This window comes from Jaculus jaculus, chromosome 4, assembly GCF_020740685.1.
Source record: "Jaculus jaculus isolate mJacJac1 chromosome 4, mJacJac1.mat.Y.cur, whole genome shotgun sequence".
NCBI classification, from domain to species: Eukaryota; Metazoa; Chordata; class Mammalia; order Rodentia; family Dipodidae; genus Jaculus; species Jaculus jaculus.
Genome location: NC_059105.1, coordinates 167,841,274 through 167,867,807, shown reverse-complemented (window position 1 = coordinate 167,867,807; position 26,534 = coordinate 167,841,274). Strand labels below are relative to the sequence as shown.

At 44.0% G+C, this 26,534-nt stretch overlaps 1 protein-coding gene across 1 annotated transcript; it reads left to right on the top strand.

Moving 5' to 3' along the window:
• Positions 1–24,934, top strand: Tigit (T cell immunoreceptor with Ig and ITIM domains). The gene is made up of 4 exons (XM_045146710.1): positions 1–64; positions 1,547–1,876; positions 4,555–4,652; positions 24,701–24,934. The coding sequence occupies exons 1-4, from the start codon at positions 1–3 to the stop codon at positions 24,932–24,934; spliced, it is 726 nt and encodes a 241-aa protein (XP_045002645.1).
• The last annotated feature ends 1,600 nt before the right edge of the window (positions 24,935–26,534 follow it).

The window sequence follows — 26,534 nt, the reverse complement described above, 5'->3', positions numbered from 1 at the left end:
ATGCACGGCTGGGTGTTCCTGATCTGGGCCCAGGGTCTGAGGCAGGCTGCCCTTTGTGCCACAGGTAAGACCAGGACAGGGCAAAGAGGAGGCTCGAGCTAGGAGCAGAGACCAGGGCACTCCTGTGGGCAAAGTTCTGTGATGGAAGCACAAGTGGCTGTTAGGGTGCTTTGAGCCCTCATGTCAGAGAAGGGGATGATGTGCTCTTTGGGGTGGTAATGAAAGGCCTTTCTGATCCTCAGGGTTAGGGTTTGGGCTCTGGCTGGACGGCTACACAGAAAGGAGGCGAGGGGAGGAGAAAGGACCAAGAAGGGAGCCAAGAAGCCTTCCAGCAACTCACTTCTGGTGCAGCTTTTCGGTGCCTGAGGAACCTTGCACAGAAACATGGCACATAGTTCCCTGTGCATCAAAATACCTTCTTCCCGTCTTCCAGACAGATTACTACGAGAGTCTGAATTTTGTTAAGTTTATTCCTCTTATGTTGCAAACTTTAGACAGATAGGTCTGAGGGATGAGGACACAAATATGTAAACTTTCATACAGATTAGTGCCAAAGCTGTTTCCTGACTCTTTTGAGAGAAGAGAGGGGTTTAGGGGTGCTGGGGAAGTGTTAAGCAGCGAAGAGGATAGTTTAGCCTAAATTGTTTTTTTCTTTTTTTCTCTTCTTTCCGTTCTTTCCTTTACTCTCCTCCCCTTCCCAATTCTTTCCTTTCTCCGCTTGTCCCTTCTCCTTTCTGTTTTTTTCTTTGACACTGGGTCTCATTATGTTTCTGAGGCTGGCCTAGAACTCACCATGTTGCCCAGGCTGGCCTGAAACTCTCCTAAGATCCTTCTGTCTTAGCCTCCTGAGTGTGTGTGGGTGGGGGGGAATGTGAGCCACCACCCTTGTTGCTAAGAAGTAGAGTTTTTTTCTGCTAAGTTTCCTGTCTCCTGGAGGTTTTTTTTTTTTTTTCCTAACATCCCAAATGTCATTCAACCAAATAGCCCTGCCTTATTTAGAAGGAGAGGACTAGGTGCACAGTTCAGCTGCTGGAGATCATAAAGAAGCAGAGAGCTGATATGCTAAGTCGAGAGACTATAAATCTGTGGACATAATCCCCCAGCTAGAAAGGAAAGTGCCTGGCGGAATACCCTGGAGAGGAAAGTGCTAAGTTGCGTGATAATAAGCCAGGCATTTAGTAATGGGTTAATTATAAAGTATGGGCAGTGAGTGTCCAAGGAAAAGGGAGGTCACTATGGGATGGGATCCCCGGGAGACAAGCCGTAAGTCATCAGGGGGCAGACGGATGATGGGCTGGACTGGAGGGAAGGTCAAGAAGACTGGAAAGAGGCCACAGACTGAGAACAGAAGCAGGAATGGCTGGTACTAGGAGGAACATCTCTTGAGATGGGAGAGATATGAAGCAATAACCAACCCCAGGATGAGCTGCAGGCACTCTCATTCCTGATACCAGGTCTGGTCTCGGGATCGCATGGAATTTCTACAGGACGGTCGATGACGGCTGCCCACCTGGACCTCACAGTGAGCTTTCTCCCTCTTCCCTAGGAGTCATGACAGGCACTATAGAAACAGAGGGGGACATTTCTGCAGAAGAAGGTGGTTCTGCCATCTTTCAGTGCCGCCTTTCATCCACCAAAGCCGAAGTGACCCAGGTCAACTGGAAGAAACGAGACCAACTTCTGGCAGTTTATCACCCTGTCCTTGGGTGGCATATCTCGCCAGGCTTCAGGGAGCGGGTGGCCCCTGGCCCCCATCTAGGCCTCACCTTCAAGTCTCTCACAATGAATGACACAGGGGAGTATTTCTGTACCTATTACACCTACCCTGATGGGATTTACAGTGGGAGGATCTTCCTGGTGGTTCAAGAAAGCTCAGGTATGACCTCTGGAGCGAGCTGGCTCAGGAACCTCTTCCTCTAGTGTTGAAAACAACATCCTGAGATACTCTGAGACTTCTCAGTGCCGAAGCTCATGTGAATTGTAGAAGGAGCTTTGAAAAGAATCCTGATATAAGGGCTATTCCCCCCAGACTGGTGAAATCAGAAACCTCTTCCTGCCACCCCCCACCCCCCACCGAGGTAGGGTCTGGCTCTGGTCCAGGCTGATCTGGAATTCACTATGTAGTCTCAGGGTGGCCTCAAAGTCATGGCAATCCTCCTACCTCTGCCTCCCAAGTGCTGGGACTAAAGGCTGGTGAGAAACCTCTTTTTTAAAATTTTAATATTTATTTATTTATTTGAGAGTGAGAGATAAAGAAATAAGCAGGGAGAGAGAGAGAGAAAGAGAGAGAGAGAGAGAGAGAGACTGGGCATGCCAGGGCCTCCAGCCATTGCAAACGAACTCCAGATACATATGCCCCCTTGTGCATCTGGCTTACGTGGGTCCTGGGGAGCCAAACTTGGGTCCTTTGGCTTTGCAGGCAAACGCTTTAACCGTTAAGCCATCTCTCCAGCCTGAGAGACCTCTTTTTGCATAGGAAGTACCTCTCATCCATATAGATGATGCCTACTGAAGGGTACTCATTCACTTATTTAGTACCAGTCATAGTAATTAGAATTAGCCCTTTGACTTTATGAAGACTAACGTGGGTTGAAAACAGGGCACAGCGCGTGCATGTGCTAAATGTTTGTGGGCCACAATAGACATTTGTGTGACACTTCAAAGCTTCCAAAATGTTCTCAGAATTGTCAGTGTCTGGACGGTTAAAATCCAATTCTTGTGAAGGTGGGAAAGGATTGTTTCAAAATCATACCTGATGGTCAGAGAGGTGGCTTGGTGTCTAAAGGCACTTGCTTGCAAAGCCTGCTGGCCTAGGATCGGTTACCCAGTACCCACGTAAAGCCAGATACACAAAGTGGCACATGCATCTGGAGTTTGTTTGCAGTGGGCAGGAGATCCTGGTACACCAATATTCTCTCTGTCTCTCCCCCATCTGTTACTCTTGTAAATACATAAGAATTGTTTTTTTCTTTAATCACACCTGAGAGATAGTCTAGCAGTGTGGCTAAGAACTCAGCCTCCTGCTGTCAAATAGCCGGGTCTAAACCCTGTACTGCTGTCGACTTTAGTAAGGGTCTTGGTTCCTCTGTGCATAACTTCTCAGCTGTGCAGTGGCGATGCCTGTCCAACCACATGAAGGAATGATGAGGAGGAGCGTAGAATGATCTCCTATAAGAAAATGTCCTGAGCCCAGGGCCAGGAACACAGCAAGCACCTTGTAACTGTTCTCCATGACTATGTTTCCCATCTGACTGATGATGGCAGATTTTGTCACCCGGAGCTGCTCTGGGTAGGACAGTGGATGCTAACACAGGTGTCCTAGGCCATAGAACTCCACAGCTCAGAACCTCTTCTTCCTGAGACCAGTTCTATTGGAGTTTAATTCTCATGAGTTTTGAAAGTATGCAGATAATGAGAACATAAAAAGCTACCTTAAAATTTCCTTTTAAATGTTACTTCTGGGGCTGGGAAGATAGTGCAGTGGTTAAAGGCTCTTGCTTGCAAAGCAATTTCTAAGCCACCCACGTAAGCCAGGTGCAGGGCAAGTATCTTGTATTTGTTTGTAGTGGCAAGAATGCACACACACACACACACACACACACACACTCAAATACACGTGCAAATAAAAATAAATAAGTTAACATTACTTCTCAGTTGGCTCCAAAACAGGCCAAATGCAATGAGTCACCAAGATCCCAGACTCTGGAATCACATAGCCTGGGGCTGGATATTGTCATGGACCCTGGGTGATTTGGGTAGGTTATTAACTTTTTGCCCTTTATCTATAAAGAAGTAATCTATTTTTAAAACATTTGTATGTATTGATTTGCAAGGAGAGACTATAGGAGCGAATGAGTGGGAATGGGCATGTCAGGGTCTCTGGCCACTGCAGAAGAACTACAGATGCATTCAGTGCTTTGTACGTCTGGCTTTCCATGAGCACTGGGGAATCAAACCCCAGTCGACAGGCTTTGTAAGCAGGTGTCTTTAACCACTGACCATCTGCTTCCCAGCCCACCTGAATACACTTCTGTTTGTTCTCATATGACAAGCGTCCGTCAAGCCCACCCTGCCTTTCCTCCATACCTCTCGCTCCTTTTTGTGGTCTACCACCTAGTTTTATAGCTTATATACTCACTTTCGCATCCCTAATTACATGCAGAAAGCAGTAAAAGTTTTGATCCGCTTGTTTCAATGTTTAATTAGACAGTTTTTACTATGTGTATATATGAAGTGTGATAAAACAAAGTGCTCACTTTTTGTATTGCCTTCTGGGTGGTAGTTTTGCATTTCCTGATTACTGAAAATGAGTTGACGGAGCAGAGGAAAGGGTTGAAGAAACGACCCAAGGAACACCCCAGTATGCACCTCCTCCAGAGGTCGGTCACTAATTCCACTGGAGGCCAGGTAGATGCACTGGTCACTGGGGAGCTGGACTTAAAGGCTCGTCTGTGGGGTCGGAGCAAGGGCAGACAACCCTCACCTGAAGCTGAGGCTTTCCTGGGGAAGGCAGCCTTGCCACTTTGCCACTCACCAGTTTTGTTCTCCCTCTAGTGGCCGGGTTCCAGATGCCAGTGTCTGGAGCCGTAGCTGCTGTCCTCGGGGTCATCTGCGCAGCTGCCCTCGGGGTGCTGGTCGCGTTGGTTAGAAAGGTAATGGCTCTGGCTGCCCGTCTCATTCCCAGGCACTCTCATCCCTGCCCGCTCTGTTTTCACGTCCCCGTCTGCTCATGAGAAGAACATAGATAAGAGAGCCAGAGTCAGTTCTACGACACAAGCCCAAGGAGCAGGAACAGAGAGCGCGTCTCTGCTCTGCCTCGCCGGGCTGGAGAAGGGACGCGAGGGTACCTGCCATTCACAGTTCCTGCCTGTCCCTGAAGCTACCTCTCTGAGAGTTCATCCACTATGAGTCTGATATGATATATCTCAGAGCACGTCTTCTGGGTGCTAGGGCTTTTGGTCTTATAGTAACTCATTTAATTTTCACAGCTCTGGCTGTAATGGGAAGCCCAGCACTTCTGCAAGATGGGAACTAAAACCCTGAGAAGCCGGGCGTGGTGGCACACACCTTCAGTTCCAGCATTTGAGAGGCAGAGGTAGGGAGGATCGCTGTGAGTTCAAGGCCACCCTGAGACTGCATAGTGAATTCCAGGTCAGCCTGGTCTACAGTAGGACCTTACCTAAAAAAAAAAAAAAAAAAACCTGAAAATTTGAGCTAAAAGTCACAGCAGGTTGTAAATCCTTTGTGACTTTAGCTTAAGAGGTCTTGTGGCTGGAAGGGTGATAGCTGGGCCATTACAGGGTGTGGTTTCTAGTTCAGCACGGTTCAGGGATGTTAGCTAATGTCCCCCAGCTCTCCATATTTTGTTTGTATACAAAATGGGGATTATAATTCGTGCTCTGTGTCGCAAAGTTGTGATGAACAACTGACATGTTTCAGACCAATACTTGGTAAATCGTGGAAAGCGTCCTTCTTCTTTCTGGGTCATGAACTGTAAGTCGGGGAAGAGCAAAAGTGTTCTGGGTTCTTGTTGGTCACGTGGGTCTGCTAAGCCACCCCGGGTCACCCCAATTCAAGTCACTACACAAACATTTTGGGGAAGCCAGCCTGGGATCCTCTGGAATATTCCCTACAGACCCCCATCCATTTTCCCTCCCATGTAGCATACTGTAGTTAACAGCTCAGCTCTGAAGCCCCCCAGAATTATGCCATGTACTGTTGTTGCTAATGCATGTGGATTTATAGCCACCAGATTATTTTATTTTCCCCCCACCCCCCACTCTGCTTCACTGCCTTTTGATTTTTTTTTTTTTTTTTTTTTTTTTGTTTTCGAGGTAGGGTCTCACTCTAGCCCAGGCTGACCTGGAATTCACTATGGAGTCTCAGGGTGGCCTCGAACTCACGGCGATCCTCCTACCTCTGCCTCTCAAGTGCTGGGATTAAAGGCGTGCGCCACCACGCCCAGCTTTGCCTTTTGATTTTTGAATTTAGATTCTTTCATTATCAAAAATCTTGTTTGTCACTTATGCAATTCTGTTGATATTCTTCTTGTGGTCACATGAAGTATCATAGAATGTGACTTATAAAGTTTTTAATATATTAGTGATAATCAATTATTACTTTTAGTATTTCCTGGAGTGTACAAGAAACTTAGAGAATATTAACTCTTACTTCCCTCCTCTAAGTTATTGCATTTATTACCACATCATTTAGTTCTCTTTATATTTTAAGGCTACAAGAATTATTTCTATGAGGCCATATACCTTTAGGTCTATTCTTCCTTTTGCTATTCCCTCTGTCCTGCCTGGTCTGTCTTGTAACTATAATCAGTTTCCTTCTGCCTAAAGGATATTCTATAGCATTTTTTCAATGAAGATTGGCTGGCATTGAATCATCTTTTTTTTTTTTTTTGGTTTGTTTGTTTGTCTAAAAGTGTTTTCCCCCATGAATTTCGAAATGATATGTTTATTTTGCTAGCTGTAAAAATCCGTGTTGGCAATTATTTTTCTTTTAGCACATGGAAAATAATTGCTTCATTGTCTAACTTCCTATATTTTTATTGGAAGCCAGGTTTTATTTTTACTTCTTTTAAAATCACTCTCAGCCTTCTCATTCTTTGAAAATTCTCTGTAGTTTTCAGCATTTGTACAATGATATAATTAGATGTGATTATCTCTGTTTGGGGTTTGGCAAGAGTGTTTTTTTTTTTTTCAATTTGTGGTTCTATGATTTTTGTCAATTTTTGTCAATTCTGGCCATTATCTCTTCTCATATTACTTCTCTATTCTTGCTTTCTTCTCTTTCTGGAGATCTAATTACAGGGAATTAGATACTTTCACTTTTCTTCTACATGTCTCTTATCTTCTTTTACATTTCCATCCATTTGTCTCACCATGTTTTATAGAGGATCTTTTCTTCTGACATATCGTTCAGGTGACTAAATATCTCTCTTAATATGTCTATTCCTTGTTTAAATAGTTTGCAATCTGTCAAAATTTCCAATCTTGTCATTTAATTCTTTTGTTTATGGGGGGGACATGTGTGTGCTTGTGTAGGAGTGTGCATGTACGTGTGTGTGTGTGTGTGTGTGTGTGTGTGTGCGCGTATAGGCCAGAGGACAACCTCTGGTTCCATTCTCCTTCTTTGAGATAGAATCTGCCATTGGCCTGGAGCCAATTAGGTGAGTCTATGACCCAGGAATCCTCCTGTGTCTGCTTCCTCAGCATTGGAGTTACAGGTGCACACCACAGGTGCACACTACTTGGCTTGGCATTATAATGTGGTACTGGGGATTGAGCTCAGATCCTCATGCTTGTGAAGCAAGCATTTTACTCTTTACTGATAGAGCTATCTCTCCAGCCATCTTTTTTAAAATAAATAAATAAATATATTTTTATGAGGTAGGGTCTCATTCTAGCCCAGGCTAGCCTGGAACTCACTCTATAGTCCCAGGCTGGTTTTGAACTTAAAACAAACCTCCTAGCTCTTCTTCTGAAGTGCTGGGATTTAAGGCATGTAGTGACATGCCTGCCCAGCCATCTTTCAATTCTTTGAAAATATTAAACAATTATTCTGAAGTCTGTGCCTAACAAACATGTTAATTAGACACTCTGTGGGTCTTTCTCTATTATTTAGTTTTACTTGGTTATTAGTCATATGTCATCTCTTTTTTACTTTTTTTTGTTTTTCCTTTTCTTTTTTGTAAAATGTATTTTATTTTTATTTATTTGAGAGAGCAATAAAGAGAGAGAATGAGAGAATGGGCAGCCCAGGGCCTCCAGCCACTGCAAACAAACTCCAGATGCATACACCACTTGCCTTATGTGGGTTCTGGAGAGTGGAGCTGTGGTCCTTTGGCTTTGCAGGCAAGCACCTTAGTTGCTAAGCCATTTCTCCAGCCCCTTCTTCTCTTTTTTTTATTGAAAATATTTTATTAATAATTTAAACCAGGTGTGGTGGTGCATGCCTTCAATCCTAGCACTTGGGAGGCAGAGGTAGGAGGATCGCTGTGAGTTTGAGGCCTCCATGAGACTATATAGGTCAGCCTGGGCTAGAGCAAAACCCCACTTTGAAAAACCAAAAACCAAAAAATGAAAACAAAATTTACATAATCCCTTTCTACCACCTTTCTTGTTTTCCCTACCTGATTTTCCCTCTATTGACCCCCTTTACTTTCCAATTACTCCTTCTTCTATCTTGTTAAGTTTAGTGACAACTTGCATACATATGTACAATGCACCCTGATCACAACCCTGTTACTACCTCCTTTATAAGCCCTTTCTCCTCCCTCCTCCACCAAGACCCTCTTTCTTCCGACTATTTCCTCTTCTTCTATTTGATGTCTTTCTTGACTTTCTCTCTCTTTTTCACCCTCTTCCATTGCCCATGACAATATGTTGATGGGTCCCATATGATGCAGGTTTTGTGTGGATAACGAAAGGTGACGTCACTTTGTGTCTGGAAGACACCATCCAAAGCGTTCCTTCTGATCTTACATCCTTTTCCTCCCTCTTTCTCATGAGAGATGACTCATGTACTGCTCAACTGTCACTTCTCAGCATTTTAAGGAGTTTTGTGTCTCCTCAGTAATCACCATTAATTGAAAAGACAAACTTCTCTAACCAGAAGTGAAGGCTGCACTAATATATGGGCATAAACAAAATATTTCAAGGGCAATTTGGTGGGCATAATAAATCCATTTAGTTCAATAATAATAGCAGCTTCCCTGTTAGGGCTTATGACCCTCTCAGCCATAGGCTTTGACTGGAATTTTAGTATCAGGCATGAGTCCCTTCCCATGGGGTAGATCTTAAATGCAATCAGAAAGCAGATGGTTACCCCCATAAGTCATGCCTCTTTTGCACTAATGGATACAGCTTGCAGGGTCCTTTGCCATTTAAGACTGTTGTTGGTTTTTCTCCCCCAGCAGGCTGCATAGCACATTCCAGCACTATGACAGTCAGTCAGCAGGGATGAGCCTTCTAGTTCAGTTCCAGCTTGATTTCTCAGTGTGCGGCAGCTAGAGCACGCGGAGTGTTCAGCAATAGGGTCATACTGTCTAGCTCTGGTGGGCAGCCAAGAGCCTTGTCAGTAGTCCATATTGTTTTGGGGGCCTCGGAGTCCTTCTTGACCAACAACTAACTAGAAGATGTATTATTTTCTTGGTTAGTAGCACTTTCATTGAATAGCGAGCAGTGTACATGAAAAACTACAGCAGTGATTTGAGACGCTCCTCCTCCAGGGAGTGTTTCCTTCGCGCCAGTCAAGCGGCTAGTCTGCATCACTAGCAGTACCAGGGGTCACGTGAATCAAATCAGTGCCAAAGGACAGGATTCATTACTTTTCTTGTTGTATTGAAATGCCTGACAAAAGCCACTTAAAGAAGGGAAGGTTTATCTTGGTTCACTGTTGGAGAGCAAGAGGAGCTCGGGGTGGCTGGTCACGTTGCCGTCGAAGCACTGGGAGTGTAGGGTAAGCTACTGTGTCCAGCTATGTGTGTGTTCTGGGGGTCTGAATTCAAGTCACCATGCTTGTGCAGCAGGTAACTTTACCCACTGAGTCATCTCAGCCCGGAATTCCTTTTTTACTGGTGTGTGTAGTATCCTCTCTCTCTGTCTCTCTGTCTCTCTGTCTTTCTCTGTCTGTCTCTGCATGTGCATATGCAGGTGCATGTGTCCCATATTCTCTCATTTGAGGAACATATCCTCAAATTCTCTGACTAAACTTGGAGATCACTGTTGTTCTGGCTAGACTGGCTGACAAGTGAGCCCCAGAGAGCCTCCTGTCCCTGCCCCCCGCCCCACAGCACTGGGGTTACAGGCATGTGCGGCCACGCCTGGCCTTTCTTATTTTAGCCTGGGTGTTGAGGATTGAGCTCATATCCTCCTGTAACAAGCTGTCTCATGCCTGCTGAGCCATCTCCGCAGCAGCAGAACTCCTATATCTTTTTAAATATTTTTATTTATTTATTTGCAAGCAGAGAGAGAGAGAGGTAGAAAGAGAATGGGTGCACCAGGTGCTACAAACAAACTCCAGATGCATATATCACTTTGTGCACCTGGCTTTACATGGGTACTGGGGAATCGAACCCTGGTCATTAGGGTTTGCAGACAAGTGCCTTAACTGCTCAGCCATCTCCAGCCCCTAAACCCAGTACTTGGGAAGCGAAGATAGGAGGATCATCATGAGTTCAAGGTCAGTCTGTGCTATAGGGGGAGTTCCAGGACAGCCTGGGCTAGAGTGAGACGCTGCCTCCAAAAATCCTAAAACACACACACACACACACACACACACACACACACACACACACACGTAAACCAAGTCTATCAATGAAATTATGCACAGAACACAATGATGATAATAAATGTCTATGCTACTAGTTTATATTTTCTGTACTGTACTTTAAAATATATATATGTATTTGAGAGAAAGAGAGAATGGGGGCACCAGGGCCTCTTGCCTCTGCAAATGAACTCTAGACACATGCAGCACTTTGTGCATTTGGCTTTATGTGGGCACTGGAGAATCGAACCCATGCCATCAGCCTTTGCAAGCAAATGCCTTTAACTGCTGAGCCATCTCCCCATCCCTGTACTGTATTTTTATTATTTTAGAGTGCAGATGATATTTTGAAAAAATGTCCCATGTGATGCCAATGCAGCTACCACATTTTGTGTTTACCTCATTTTTAAAAAGCTATTTTATTTTCGGGCTGGAGAGATGGCTTAGCAGTTAAGCGCTTGCCTGTGAAGCCTGAGGACCCTGGTTCGAGGCTCGGTTCCCCAGGTCCCACGTTAGCCAGATGTACAAGGGGGCGCACGCGTCTGGAGTTCGTTTGCAGTGGCTGGAAGCCCTGGCACGCCCATTCTCTCTCTCTCCCTCTATCTGTCTTTCTCTCTGTGTCTGTCGCTCTCAAATAAATAAATTAAAAAAAAAAGTTATTTTATTTTATAGCCGGGCGTGGTGATGCACACCTTTCATCCCAGCACTTGGGAGGCAAAGGTAGGAGGATCACCGTGAGTTCAAGGCCACCCTGAGACTACATTGCAGAACTCCTATTTTTGATGCTATGTCTTTCATTCATATTTTCATTTTCAGCTTGATTTTGCAGCAGAGATTTGCCTGACTTATCTACTTTGTATTCTCAGCTGAGTTCCAGCCTCCCCTGCACCCCCTTCCGTCCCCCAGTTCCTCAAACCTAACCAGTGCTCAGCACCATCTGACTGTGCTCTCGCCAGTCCCCGGGAGGGATGGACAGGCCGGTGTCTTTCCATTCAGGTTGCATCTCATTGCGAGTTCTCACACTTTGTTCTCTTTGTCCTTTTCCCAGAAAAGGGCCACATCTCTTTCTTTTCTTTCTTTCTTTCTTTTTTTTTTCCTTTTCTTTTCTTTCTAACTTAACTTTTCTTTGACTTTTTAAAGTCTCTTACTCCCATAAAGACCACAGAGTTTTCTTTCCCTTTCAGTTAGGATGAATCACAGAGCTAGAATTTCTTGGTTAGTGCTATCATATCTCCTTGAATTCCATGAGTGTTTTTTTTTTTTTTAATGTATAAGCAGCCTTAATTTTAACCTTGCCTTGACCCCATTGTATTTATTTCCCACTGTAACTAATTCTGCTTTTGTAGTTAGATTTCTCTTCATGTTCATATCTGTCATGAGTGACTGGCCTTGGACTTTCCCTAATCTTTTACATCTTAAATTCTGTCAGTTTTATGTGTAAACCTTCTCTGTCCTTTATTTATCATCACTGACAAAGGCATTGGTCTAACTAACAAATAACGCATTCTATGTGACATGCGTTCTATTCCTAACCAGATCTTCAAATGAAGAGAGACCAAAACCCTTTGCTCTTAGGATCATTTGACTGGAAAGTGTGGATGGAGAAAGATATTTTGGCAGCGGAGCTAAAGCCATGTTCCCCTCAATAAACTGCAAATTGCCTAGGCCTCCCACAGGGACCCAGCGGTGGCTGAGACGTGGCTGTTGCTATGGAGGAAGCCAATTACCCATAGTATTTTTCTTTACATCCTGGCTCTCATGATAGGCATGGTTAGGAAATGGGGTGTCTGAGGGGAGGGGAGGACAAAAGAAGTGCCTGGCTGAAGGGAAGAAGATGTGACCATTATCTCTGAGCTGGGCAGGGAGCAGTGATAGTGACTGGTGAACAAATGTTCTCTACTGTTGGTCACCAGCGCTTTCTAGTTCTGGAGTGACAAGATGAAAAGCTCTGTAGAGGTGCCAGGAGACATTTTCCTCTTCAGGACTCAAGGCTGGTTAATTTTCACGTTAGAAACCCAGACCAACTTTGTCATGGTGGAGACTGAGAGAAGGGTCAGTAGCTCTCCCGTTCTGTTGTTCTCCTTCTGCAACGTGTCACTCTCCGGTTTTCTCTTTGACACCCCCCATTGCTTCCTGTCTAGCTCAGGTCCCCTCTGCTTCTGTCTTGTTCTTTAGCTACAGTCCCTGGGGCTCTTCAGGTCCTCTCTGCTTCTGTCTTGTACTTTAGCTACAGTCCCTAGGGCTCTCTTCCCTCTTTTCTCAAAGCATCCTATACTTGCATAGTTCAAGGTCCCATCCAGGAACACATAGTTCTCCAGAACCGGGTTGTTCAGAGACAGTTTAAAAGGATCTAGTATATAAGGAAGCAATAAAAGGATGATGAGAAAGGATGGCTGTTGGAACCTAGAGAGAGAGTTATAGAGGGGCCACCTGGAGAGGTGCAGTGATCGTAAAGTGAGGGTCACAATTAGTCCAAGGGCACCCTGCACAGAGAAGGCAGGGCATACGTACCTTCATCTCGCTCTCGGTTCTCCATCCCACTGCTGCCGTGCTGTGTGGAGGGGAGGTGAAGCGGTTCACACGGGGCCTGCAGTACAGTCTTCTTATAGTACAGAAGGCAGAGAAAGTCGAGATTGGAGACAAGTGATAAGCAGACCACACCAATGCTGTCCTATTCCGGGACCTAGAAACTGGGCAAGGGATCTGGCCTTCTAGACTTCCCATGAGCAGGGCTGGCTTCAGAGCCCACACCCATGTACTCTTCATGTTCTACACGTTTAGATGTAGGACAGCTAAACGACCTTGAGCTCTGATGGTGTCTGCTGCCATGACTCAACTCTATCACTATGTTATGAAAGGACTAATTGTTCCAATGAACACTAAAGACATTAAAATTGCAATTTTATATCATTTCCATGTGTTGTGAAATACTCTTTTTTTTTATTAGAAAATTTGTTTTATTAAGTAGAAACTCTGTATGGACACATCATGTGTTAGTGCCGTCATTTCCCTCCTCCCTTCCCCCGTTCCACTGAGGGCCCTCCTCAGAGGGATTGCTGGTGTTCTCCCTGGGGTTGTGGCTTATGAGATGCCATGCAGCAGTCAGTCACTGGGGTGGTGGTGGGGGGGGGGGAACAATGCCTAAGGACATTCCCTTCCACTCTGGGTCTCTTACAGTCTTTCTGCTCCCTCTTCAGAAAAATCCCCTGAGCTGTGGTGGGCGTATTTTAAGTCTTCTTAGTGTTGTGCTCTCTGCAGCTTCTGGGTTCCTGCTTTGGTGTGCTTTCATTATCCCCAGTGTCTGTCTCCATCACCCTGGTGTCAGGCTCGCATGGAAGCAGCGCTCTTGCTCATCTTGCCAAGTCCTCTGTGGTTTCACCTGGGCCCTGGCTGGTATGTGAGAGGTGGTTTATCTCCTGGGCTCTCGCTGCCATCAAAGAAGAAAAATATGTTCTCCAGTGGAGAATAAGGTCAGCATAGGTTAAGTGGGATAAACATTATCAATTAAGAGAGATTTTGATGGGTGTAGCCTCTCTTTCCCAGTTCCAGCTATGGGTTCCTTCCCACTGAACAGAGAGAGCCAGTGGTTACCCATCTAGGCCAGGTGCCATTATTGCACAGGAGTGTACATCTTATCGGGCTGGTTGCTTTCACATAGCAGTGTCCCTGCTAGCAGATCTCTCATTCTGTGGTGGCAGGTAATCAAGTGCTTTAATAGGAGCCTGATTGTTTGGCGACCCCATAGATCTCTCTGATCAATAGTTCAATGTGGGCTGTAGCCAGTTTTCCAGGGCTGGGCAGTACAACCCTGAGTCCAGTGTTTTAGGATTAGGCTTCAACCTACCCTCTCCATGGCCCTTCATAACAGACAGTCCCTGCATACTCCTGTTGAGGGCTGATCTTTCAGTCTGCTATACAGGAGAAAGGTTTCTATGGTACCAATTCATTTTGGATTTAGTTTTGTGAGTATCTTCCCCCACCCCCCGCAGCAACTCCCCATTTCCCTTCCTCAAACACTTCCATCCCTATTATCTGTCCCTCAAAGCTGTTTCAGGTTAGGAACCACAGATGAGGGAGAACATGTAGTTTATCTTTCTGTGCTTACATGAGTTTGCTTAGTATGAGCTGTTCCAAGGCCATTCATTTTCCTATAAATTTCACTGTATCATGTTTCCTTACTGCTGAGTAGAATTACATTGTGTAAATGTACCACATTGTCATTGTCCATTTGTCAAACAATGGGCATCTGGGTTGGTTCCAGTTCTTAGCTATTGTGAATTGAGCAGCTATAAATGTGGTTGAGCCAATATCTCAGCAGTGAAGAGTGGAGCCTTTAAGGTCAATGCCCGGTAGAGGAATAGATGGGTCAGTTGGTAGCTCTATTTTCATCGTTTTCAGGAGTCTCCATGTTGATTTCCATAGTGGTTGTACTAGTTTGCACTCCCACCGGCAGTGAGTGAGGGTTCATCTTTCCCCTCAACAACATTTATTGTCATTTGGGTTTTTTTGTTTATTTATTTATTTATATGAGAGAGACAGGCAGAGAGTGAAAGAGGCAGAGAGAAAGAGAGAGAGAGAAAGAGAGAATGGGCTTGCCAGGGCCTCCAGGCACTGCAAACAAACTCCAGACACATGTGCTCCCTTGTGCATCTGGCTTACATGGGTCCTGGGGAATCAAGTCTTGAACCAGCGTCCTTAGGCTTCACAGGCAAGCACTTAACTGCTAAGCCATCTCTCCAGCCCTGTCATTTGATTTTTTAATGATTGTCATCCTGACTGGAGTAAGGTGGAATCTCAAAGTTCTTTTAATTTGCATTTCCCTGATGGTTAAGGGTGTTGAACATTTTAAGTGAGTATTAGCCATTTGTATTTCTTCATTGAGAATTTCCTATTCAGATCTCTGTTCTATATTTTGAATGTATATTTTTTATTGCTTAGTTTTTTCAGTTCTTTTTTTTTCAAGTCTCTGTCAGTGGAGTAGCTGGTGAAGATTTTCTCCCATTCTGTGGGTAGTCTGTTTGCACTGCTTATGGTATGCTTGTCTGTATGAAAGCTTTTTGGCTCCATGAGATCCCACTGGTTGAGTGATTGTTCAGTTTCTGGGCTGCTGGGATGTTGTTCAGAAGGTTTTACCCCATTTACATATTGTGGAGAGTTCCCCCTATTTTTTCCCAGTAGTTTAAGAGTTTCAGGTCTCATATTGAGGTCTTTAATACATTTGGAGTTGATTTTTGTGCATGGTGAGAGGTGTGGGTCCAGTTTTCATTTTTCTACATGTGATTTTCCAATTTGTCAGCACTATTTGTTGAAGATGCTGTCTTTTCACCAGTGTACATTGTTGGCTCCTTTGTCAAAGATCAAGTAGCTGTAATTGCTTGAACTAAGGGCTGGGTCTTCAATTCTGTTCCATTGGTCTGCATGTCTGTTTTAATGCTAGTGCCATACTGTTTTTGTTACTATGGCTTTGTAGTCTAGCTTTAGATCAGATATGGAGATACCTCCAGAACTGTTTCTTTTGCTTTAGATCAGATATGGTGATACCTCCAGAAGTGTTTCTTTTGCTGAGGCTATTTTTGGATATCTGGGGCTTTCTGCCATTCCATATGATTTTTTTTTTAATTTATTTGAGAGCAACAAAGAGAGAAAGAGGGAGAATAGGTGTGCCAGGGCCTCTAGCCACTGCAAACGAACTCCAGACGTGTGCACCCCCTTGTGCATCTGGCTAACGTGGGTCCTGGGGAATGGAGCCTCGAACCGGGGTCCTTAGGCTTCACAGGCAAGCGCTTAACCACTAAGCCATCTCTCCAGCCCCCATATGAATTTTGAAATCACTTTTTCTATGTCTGTGAAGAGTGATGCTGGGATTTTTATTGGTATTTCATTGAATCTATATATTGCTTTTGGTAGGATTGCCATTTTTACAGTATCAATTCTACCTATGCAAGAACATGGAATGTCTTTCCATCTTTTCATATCCTCCTCAGTTTCTTTTTGAATGTATTTATGTTTTCAGTATAAAAGTCTTTTCCCTCCTTAGTTAGTGTTATTCCAAGGTGTTTGATATGTGTGTGTGGTGGTGTGTGTGGGGGGGGCAGCTGTTGAAAATGGGACTCACTAATTTTTTTTTGTGAGGCAAGCCCAACGGACTGGACTTTTTTTTTCTTTTTACTATTTTAACTATTTTGTTTGTTTGTTTTTATTAACAACTTCCATAATTGTAAACAATATCCCATAGTAATTCCCTTTCTCCTCCCACTTTCCCCTTGAAACTCCACTGTCCATCATATTCCCTCCCCTTATGTGTGTGAGAGCAAGACAGAGAGAGTGTGAGAGAGAAACTGGTGTGCCAGGGCCTCAAGCCACTGCAATTGAACTCCAGACATGTGAGCCACCTTGTGTGCATGTGTGGCCTGCGCACAAGCTTCTGGCTTTTGTGGGATCTGAAGAGTCGAACATGGATCCTTAGGCTTTGCAGGCAGGTGCCTTAACTGTCAAGCCATCTCTCTAGCCCGATTTATTTCTCTATATTTTTATCTTTTGCATATAGGAAGGCTACTGATTTTTGTGTGTTTATTTTGCACTCTGTCACTTTGCTGAAGGTATTTATCACATTTAGAAGTTTTATGGTACAATCTTTCAGGTCAGTTGTGTATAGGGTCACGTCATTTGCAAATAGGACTAGTTTGACTTCTTGCTTACAAATTTGTTTCCTTTCTATGTCTTTCTCCTGTCTTACTGCTTGGGCTAGGACTTCTAGTTCTATGCTGAAGAGCAGCGGTGCGAGTGGGCGCCCCTGCCTTGTTCCCTGTCGTAATGGGAGCTCCGTGAGTCTTTCCTTATTAAATATGATTTGCACTTTAGTGCTTTGAATGTAGCCTTTATTGTGTTGAGATATCAACTCTCCATGACTAGTGTCTCCAGTGTTTTGATCATGATGTTGTAATTTGCCAAAGGCCTTTTCTGCATCTATTGACATTATCATGGGTTCTTATGTTTAAGTTTATTTATTTGGTATATTATGCTAATCCATTTGCATATCTTGAACCGTTCCTGAATCCCTGGGATGAATCCTGCTTGATCCAGATGGATAATGCTTTTGATGTGTGGTTGAATTCCATTTCAGAGGATTTTGTCCAGCATTTTTGTCTACAAGTTTTTCAGGGATATAGGTCTACAGAATTCTTTTTTTTGTGGTATCTCTGTCTGGTTTGGGCATTAAGGTGATGCTAGCTTTATAAAAGGAGTTGAGGAACATTCTCTGTTCTCTGATTATGTGAAATAGCTTGATAAAAAGTGTTTTTAGTTCTTTTATGAAGGTGTGGTAGAATTTGGCTGAGAATCCATCAGGTTATGGACTTTTCCTTTTAAGGAGGCTTTGGGTTACATTTTCAATCTGCATGGATGCCATAGGTTTGTTTAGGAGATTTATCTGCTCTGGAATTAAGTTTGCTAGGTTGTATGTGTCCAGGAATTTGCCCATTTCCTCCAGTTTAGTGAGTTTTGTGGAGTAGATGTTTTGTAAGTGTGGTTTGATGATTCTTCCCATTTTATTGATGTCTGCTATGACCCCCCCCCCGTTTACACTCCTTATTTTATTAATTTCAGACTTCCCCATTTTTCTTCTGGTCAAATTAATTTTATAATTTTCTTTTTTTAAAGAAAAAAATATTTTTATATATTTATTTGAGAGAGAGACAGACAGAGGCAGATAAAGAGAGAGAATGAGCACACCACAGCCTCTAGCCACTGCAAACAAACTCCAGACACATATGTCACCATGTGCATGTGGCTTATGTGGTGAGTACTGGGGAATTGAACCTGGTTCCTTAGGCTTTGCAGGCAAGAGCCTTAACCACTAGGCAATTTCTTCAGCACCTACAATTTCGTTTTTGATTTCTTCAATGACTCATTCATTGTTTAATAACATGTTGTTCCATCTCTAAGAGCTGGGGCAATTTCTGTTGTTTCTGTTGTTCATTTATAACTTTAAAGCACTGTGGTCTGATATTATGCAGGAAGTCACATTAATTTTCCTGAATTTATGGCAGTATGCTTTATGGCCTGATATATGATATATTTTGGAGATGGTTCCATTTGCTTGGAAAATAATTTTCTATCCTTTCACTCTGAGGAGATGTCTATCTTTAATGGTGAGGTGGGTTTCTTGAAGGCAGCAGATAGGAGGATCCATTTCTCTGATCCACCCTGTTAGCTTGTATCTTTCTATGGGTGAGTTAAGTCCATTAATTTTTACAGTTATAACTGTGAGGCATGATTTAAGCCCTGCTGAAGGGCTTGTGGGGCGTGGTGCTTTGAACGTTTTCATGCCATCTCTAGTTTTGGTTAACATGTCCATCCTCTTGTACGCTCTCGAGGTTGGCTGTTTGTTCTTCTGTGGGCAATATTTCCTGTAATATTCTCTTTAGGTTTGGCCTTGTATTCAAATAATAACAGCTGGCTTTTGTAATGGAAAGTTTCCTTTCTTTATTATGAGGGATACTTTCACCGGGTATAGTAGTTTGGGTTGGAAGCCATACTTTTGTAGGCTTTGAAGTACTTCATTCCATGCCCTTCTGGCTTTCATGGTTTTCCATTGAAAAATCTCAGGTAACTCTGATGGACTTGCCTTTGTGTGGGCTGAATTGTTTCTCTCTTGCTGCTTTTAACATTCTCTGTTTTCATTGTTTAGAGTTTTCACTCTGAGGTGCCTTGGAGAGTTTCTTCTTTGGTGTAGTCTGTTTGGTGTTCTATGAGCTTTTTGTATCTTGATGGGTCTCACTTTTGTGGGGCTGGGAAAATTTTCTTCTATAATTTTGTTGAATATGTTCTCTATGCCTATGGCCTGGATTTTCTCCCCCTTCTGGAATGCCCATGATCTGGATGTTTTGTCATTTTAGGGTATCCCATAGTTCCCTCATATTATGTTCCCATGATTTTTTGAACTTATCAAAGTTTTGGGTTCCAGATCAGTTTCTTCTGTCTTATCTCCCAGCTCAGAAGTTCTGTTCCCCACATGACTGACTCTGTTAGTGAGGGCTTCTAGACAGGCTTTTAAAAGCTCTATGTAATTTTTGTTTTCTGTTATGTTTTTCTGAATTGTGTTCATCTCTTTTTTGAGGTCCAATTTCAGGTTGAGCTTTGGTTTTTGTAATGCTTCCTGGAGTTCATTTTTGCATTTGATCATATCTTCTATCAAGCACAATCAGCTGGCTTTTTAGATCCTCTATTTGTTGACTCACCTTCAGTTCATTTATCTCTTTCTCTCTCTCTCTCTCTCTCTCTCTCTCTCTTTTTTTTTTTTTCCAAGGTAGGGTTTCACTCTAGCTCAGGCTGACCTGGAATTCACTATGTAGTCTCAGGGTGGCCTTGAACTCATGGTGATCCTCCTACCTCTGCCTCCCAAGTGTTGGGATTAAAGGCATGCACCACCACACCCAGCCCATTTATCTCTCTTTTGAGGTCTGTCTGGTTTTCCTCAATTAAGCTAAGCCTAGTGAGGAAGGCTGTGTGCATTTCATTTGTGAAATTTTTTTGTTTTTTAAGATTTGCTTCTACTTCAATGATTTGCTTGATCAGGGTCACATAGTTTATTGTGCTTTCATTTTGGGATTTAATTTCTATTGTTTCCTCTATGTTTTCATTGGATGCTTCCATTGTGGGGCTAGGTAACCTTGGTGGAGAACTGTCAGTTTGTGGTCTTTTTTTTTTTTTCCTAAATTCAAGTCTACCCATCTTGGGGTAAAAGCCTTATTTTACTATGGAGGAAGCAAGTATTTGTCTTTGTAGGATCTCCAGTGTTCTGATTTAGATTTGAAATGGACTGGAGTGGGATGGTGTTATAACTGCAGATGCATAGGTTGTGGAGTTTGCAAGCACTTCAGCAGCTCTGGGCTGGTGACTGATAAGAGGTTGTTTTGAAGGTCTGGAATCTTTTCAGCCCATGCTCACAGCCATGCCTTGCCTGTGGGGCTCAGAAGCAATAATAGTTTCTCCTATTCCCCCACTGAGCAGGTTGTGGAGGAGAATGGGTATCCCTTGTGCTGCTTGTCTGGGAAAGAAGTGAGGTGCCAAGGAGGCAGCAGGGGGAGTCTGTCAGGGGATGTAGGCCTTGGGGGCGGGGAGTGGTGGAGCCATGCTCCTTGGGCCAGACAGCTGAACATGGATTCACTGGTTTCTATCTGTCTCCGGGGAGCAAGCTTTCCCCTGAGGTTCTTTGCCCCCAGTGAGCACTCTCTTAAGGGCTAGCTGTTCCCAGCAACCCAGCTTTCTTCCTCTATTAATTCTTTATTGAAGAATTAATTTATTAAGGAATTATTAAAGAACCCAAAACTTGGGGTTCATAAATTCTGGGGGACCCCCGCCTAAACCCCCAAATCCTGCATCAGATACAACACATGTGGAGGTCCAGTGGTTTCCTACCCACCCCAGGAGGAATAAAAAGTTGGGGCCTGTTCTTGCTACATGCACATGTAGGGTCCCAGCCACTCCACATTGGGAGCAGAAGAACCAGGAGTCAGGGACCTGAGACATGTTCTCAGTTTCAACCACTTGGAGAAATGTACAAACAGCAGTGGCTCTAATTTGCTATTTGGGCCCTGATTACTAACCCCTGTCTTAGCAGGTTCACTATAGTACTCCCCACTTTCTGGGCATGTTTTTTTTTCTCTTCTTCTTCTTTTTACATAGTTTTCCAAGTCACTGTTGCACCTCTCCTATATGCAGGATGCTATGCCTGTTTCATGCGGCCCTTGTGAAGGTGCTGAATCTTGTCCCAGTGCTGAGGACTGTTCCTCCGTCTCGCCTCATTCAGTACCTTCAGGATTCACTCCTAGCTCTTGAGTGCCGGTTGACATTTCCCTCTAATTCAGGGGCTCTTGGCCAGTAGGGGAGGTGGAGGCGGATCACAGTGGGCCACATCTGCTGCTGCAGACAGCACAGGAGAAGCAAACGGCTCACAGCTCTCCAGGGCACCTATCCTGATCCTCGCCCTGGTACCGGTGACCCTTCCCTTCCTATCCAAACCCTGACTTTGGCATGGGAGATGCACCTCGAGGGTGCATTCACTCTTCTTTGTGGTGTTGTCACTGGCAGTTAGTTCCTTGTCTTCATCAGCTGGAAACGAGCATCTCTTTACACACTGCCATGAGAGAAACCTCTACCCTTGGCTTTATAAAAGCTCCTCAACCTTGGTCCCTTTACTTCATGTCTTACCCCGGTTCCTCGCAGTCATGGGGTCTCCACTGCTGCCGGCTGGTGATGGACACTTCCCCAGTCCTGTTCCTCCAGGCTGCCTTTTGGCATCCTTCCCAGGAGTCACTGGTTTAGATGTGGTCCTGAGAACAGCGACTGGCAGTGTGAACTCTGGTGTGAGCTCCCGGGCATGCTTTCTCAGTGGAAAGGTCATAAAGGAAGCAGGACAAAAACCAATGGATGAAAGCTCACAATGAATGTCATCTCTGCTGAGGGCATTTTTATATTATAAACATTTTATTTTATATTTTTTGTAGTATAAGCATTGGTTGAATTTATTATAAATGTTATTTGCTAACCAGATAATGGAAAGGTACGCCCAGGGGATCTTTTATGAGGGGAAAAAAAAGAAAGATGTATGTGTCCAGGTCCTGGATGCTAACTCTGCAACCCCACTGTATTTACTCCTAGAGGGCAGTGCTCGTCCTGGGAAGATGCAGCTGCAATCTGTAGCTCCCCTGTAATGTTAGTTCACTAATCCCAGACCTATTTCTTACACTGGTTATAATTATAGAGTCCTCATGCAGGATAAAATGGAAATGGGACAGCTAGGGGACCCACCCCAGGTACATCTGCATCTCCCAGAGGACTTTTAGAGCTCAAAATAGTCCTCAGATTTTTTTTTTAAAAAGGCAAGAATGACTAGTTTTACCTAGAATGAGAATTAGAACACACAAGCACAAGAGGTCATAATTAAAAGTATTCATATTTTAGGGCTGGAGGGATAGCTTAGTGGTTAAGGCATTTGCCTGCAAAGCCAAAGGATCCAGGTTTGATTCCTCAGAACCCACATTAGCCAGATGCACAAGGGGTCACATGTGTCTGGAGTTTGTTTGCAGTGGCTGGAGGCCCTGGCGTGCCCATTCTCTCTCTCTCTCCCTCTTTCTCTGGCAAATAAATAAAATAAATAAAGAATTATTTTTAAAGTATTCATATTTGAAAAACAGAGTGGAATATATTTGAGGTGCAGTAGTTCTTTCAAGCACAGTATCATTATAAACTATGATAGTGACTCCTCCCCTTCACGCTGATGTTAAAGTTCACTTCTCCTGTGAAGCAATGTGGAGACAGATCACTCCTGACGTATGTGCTTCTGAGATTATGGCCTCTATAGGTCTACCTCCTCAAGGCCTGTGTGATGTGCCATCCATGTTTTTTTTTAAAAAGATTTTATTTTTATTTATTTATCAGAGGGAGGGAGACAGAGTAGGAGGGAGAGAAAGAGAGAGAGAGAGTAAGAATGGGCATGCCAGGGCCTCTAGCCACTGCAAACGAACTCTAGACGCATGTTCCACTGTGTGCATCTGGTTTACGTGTGACCTGGAGAATTGAACTGGGGTCCCTAGGCTTCACAGACATGTGTCTTAACCACTAAGCCATCTCTCCAGCCCCCATTCCTGGTTTTTGACATTCATTCACTGTGTGCATTTACACAGCCTCTCTGCTGTCCCTCCTCGGACTATACTGGTGCAGTGATGGGCTTGGGGCTAATCGATGCTGATCCCAACCCTGATGTTTCTTTCTTGGGAGAGGGAGATTTCATGTGCTTTTTCAATTTATGTTTTTTTTTTTTAAGGCATGGTCTCTCTATGTAGCCCTAGGCTGGCTTCTAATTTATAGTAATCCTCTTGCCTCTGTCTTTGCTTTCTGAGTACTTGGATATACAGTATGCACTACCATGCTCCACTCAAATAGAATAACATGTGAATTTTTTTCTTGCAGTAATAGTGGTAGGCCCTGGGGCCTTGGATATGCTCACCAAGTGCTCTACCGCTGACTGATTCTGTCACCATTATTTTCCAAGTCAGTGGCTCTTTGTCATTTGTCATTCAGACACGTATTGGTAGGAGGGTAAATAATCCAAATTATAGCAGTCTTTAGTAAGGCTAAGTGGTATCAGTGGGTATCAGTTTTTGTTCTGTTTTGTTTTTCAAGGTAGGGTCTCACTCGAGCTCAGACTGACCTGGAATTCACTATGGAGTCTCAGGGTGGCCTCGAACTCATGGTGATCCTCCTAGCTCTGCCTCCTGAGTGCTAGGATTAAAGGCATCCATCACCATGCCCAACTCAAGAGGGTATCAGTTTTGCATTGAGATGCCATAAGCATTTCTCCTGCCATTGTGTTTATGCCTTTGGTTCTTCCGTTTCCTTGCCTTAGCACCTATGACATTGTTATAATGATGTGACGACTGACTTCACATCCCTGACTTCATTAAACAGATTTCACTGCTGCAGATAGTGGCAGCTTTTAAACTTCACTTTTGAAAACTCACTAGGTGAGGGCTGTGTGAAGTTAGCCTACAGGTAAGAGGAAATGTGAAGTCAGATCATTGTGAAAGGGATTCGCAAAACAGTCTTTTTCACTGGTGGTGAGAAAGAAAGTATTACGAGCAGACGGGGGAAATTTGGTTGGGGGCTTTGTGGGTGACTGGAACTTAGTATTAGCCTCCAGGTTTCTCAACAGCTGACATCGACAGGAAAAGTTTGTACAGTAGGATCCTGATGGTCTCACTGGAGACAAGGTGAAATCAAGCTTATTGACGGTTATTTGCTGGCTGTGTCTGGCTAGCAGTGGTTACCTATCCCTGGAGCTCAGCACAGAGCCTGTGCTTCAGAGGGCAGGTGATGGATGGCTGCTGGTTCGCTGCAGAGGAAGTGACTCAGCAAGTGCCCAGAGAGAAAAGGCAGACAGGGGCCAGAATCCTAGGGAACTTTTTGATTTGGAGATCAGTGTGCAAAGAGAAGAAAAAGGCCAGTGTAGCTGACGATGAAGATAGAGGATCAAGGGAGGAGGAGAGGGAAAAATGGTGGCATAGAGACCAGGGAGATAAATATTTCTAAAAGGCAGAAATCAACAGTATCAAATGTAGTAAAGAGTAAAGACAGACTGAAGCTGTCATTCCAGGCTAAGGGAAGGGAAAGTAAGGGCTGTGGGGCACAAGGCATGCATGGCAAGTTAGTTTCACTGGAGTTGTTAGTAATGAAATCTAGCTACAATGAGATGAGAAATTATGGGCTAAGGAACACACTTACTTCTCTCTGTCAGCCCTCCCCCTCTCTTTCTCTGTTCATGTAAGAAAAAAGGGAGGTAAGATTACAAGCACGTATCATGTTGGGAAGTAACTTTTGAATAACAGCCTCATGTACTCACTTTGTTTCCTTCTAGAAGAACTCTCTTAGAATCCGTTCAGTGGAAAGTAGCCTTGGGAGAATGGCAGCTGAGCACCAGGAACTGAGCTTCAGCATTCCCTTGTCCCCTGGACGATGTGTCCAGGTAGATGCTGCCCCTGCTAGCCCCTATGAAGAGCAGCAAGGAGACAACTATGAAGAGCCACCTGAATATTTCAATGTCCTGAGCTACAGAAGTCTGGGGAGCATAAGCTTCCTAGTGGAGACCGGTTAACAGCCAGAGGCATCTCTGAAGATGATTCCTGTCTAGACATATTACAGATGCAGGTGTCCCTCTGCTCCCCTGATGTACTCTGTGTGTGTGTGTGTGTGTGTTTTCAGTTAGGTGAATGAAGGGCAGTCTCTTCTCCATCTTCATTTCCTTCATCCTTCCCTTCCATCTCCCTGTGACAGATACAAGGCAAGTAGATTGCAGCTTCATTACAAATATAACGTTGAAAAACAGACAAAAGTAAAAACCCAAAACACATTGACTGGCTTTGTATGTAGCAGAACTCTGGACTCTGCTCAATAACACTTCTCACAGTAGTGCAGAGCAGGGTTTGGGGCTCTGGTGGTTTGTGGTGGATGACGAGAGTGGTGTAACTGCAGAATCACTGTCACCATCATCACATTTGCTCATTCAGGGCATTTATGAATGAGGCATAGTACCAGCCTCTGCAAGGGATTTAGGATGATGAAAGCTTGGTCAGTGCCCTTAGGAAGTGTGTGTGGGAGGAGGGTGGACATTTATATTAAAAGATAGTGGGAGATAAAAGTACATAATTCAGGTTTTCAGGAAGAGGTATCAATTAAGATGAGGTGGTCAGGATAGACTTAGGTATGGTGAAATTTATGGAGCATAAAGGGATTGATGAGGCTGATCTGGTGGGAAGAAACATTTTCCTAGAGTTCACGAAGGAACTCCAATTAGTGCAGTTCTGAGGCTTACAAGTTCTAACACCAAAAGACCAATGGTCTTCAGATTTTCTCCTTTAGATAGGCATATTAAAAAAATGTTTTTTTTTTTTTAATTTGAGAGAGAGAAAGAAAGAGAGAGAGAGAGAATTGGCACACTAGGGCCTCAGCCACTGCAATCAAACCCCAGATGCTTGTGCCACCTAGTGGGCATTGCAAACTTGAGCTTGCCTCACCTTGTGCATCTGGCTTACGTGGGATCTGGAGACTCGAACATGGGTTTTTAGGCTTTGCAGGCAAGCATCTTAACTGCTAAGCCATCTCTCTAGCCCTGGATAGACATTTTAAGTATCTTCTTGTTGTGATGGACTCAGAGTCCATTTGTGATGATCTGACACACAGAGGATTCCTTGTCCCCACCGTGTGGGCTGAGAAACCACCAGGAAACCCCTGTCCACCCAGGACAGTGCCCCATAAGCCAAGATGCACCTTTTCTGAGTCAATCTACCACTGAGCCATTGAAAATAGAGTCTGTTTCCCACCTAAAGTAAAATATATAATTTTTTAACTAGGGACTCTTTTAGGAAGAAAACAAAAACAAAGAAACAGGGTAGATGCATATGTTTGTATGACAAAGGGTTTTAAAAATGTAGATTTTTCTCTTCATCCCATCACCTCTTTATGCTGGGGTTGAGGTATCTGCAATTCATTTTTGTTGGCTGGATCAGAAGAGACTTTGCCCTCAGACTGCCTCTCATGGAGAAATGAGCAAATGGATTGGGTCAGCCGTGAGTGATGTTCTCTCATGGGTTCCAAGCTGAGAGTGTGACATGAACTTGTCTCTTGCCACCAGTAAGGTGACATTTCAACTCCTGGGTTTTTAATTTTATTTGTCTCACTATTCTACCATATGGGTA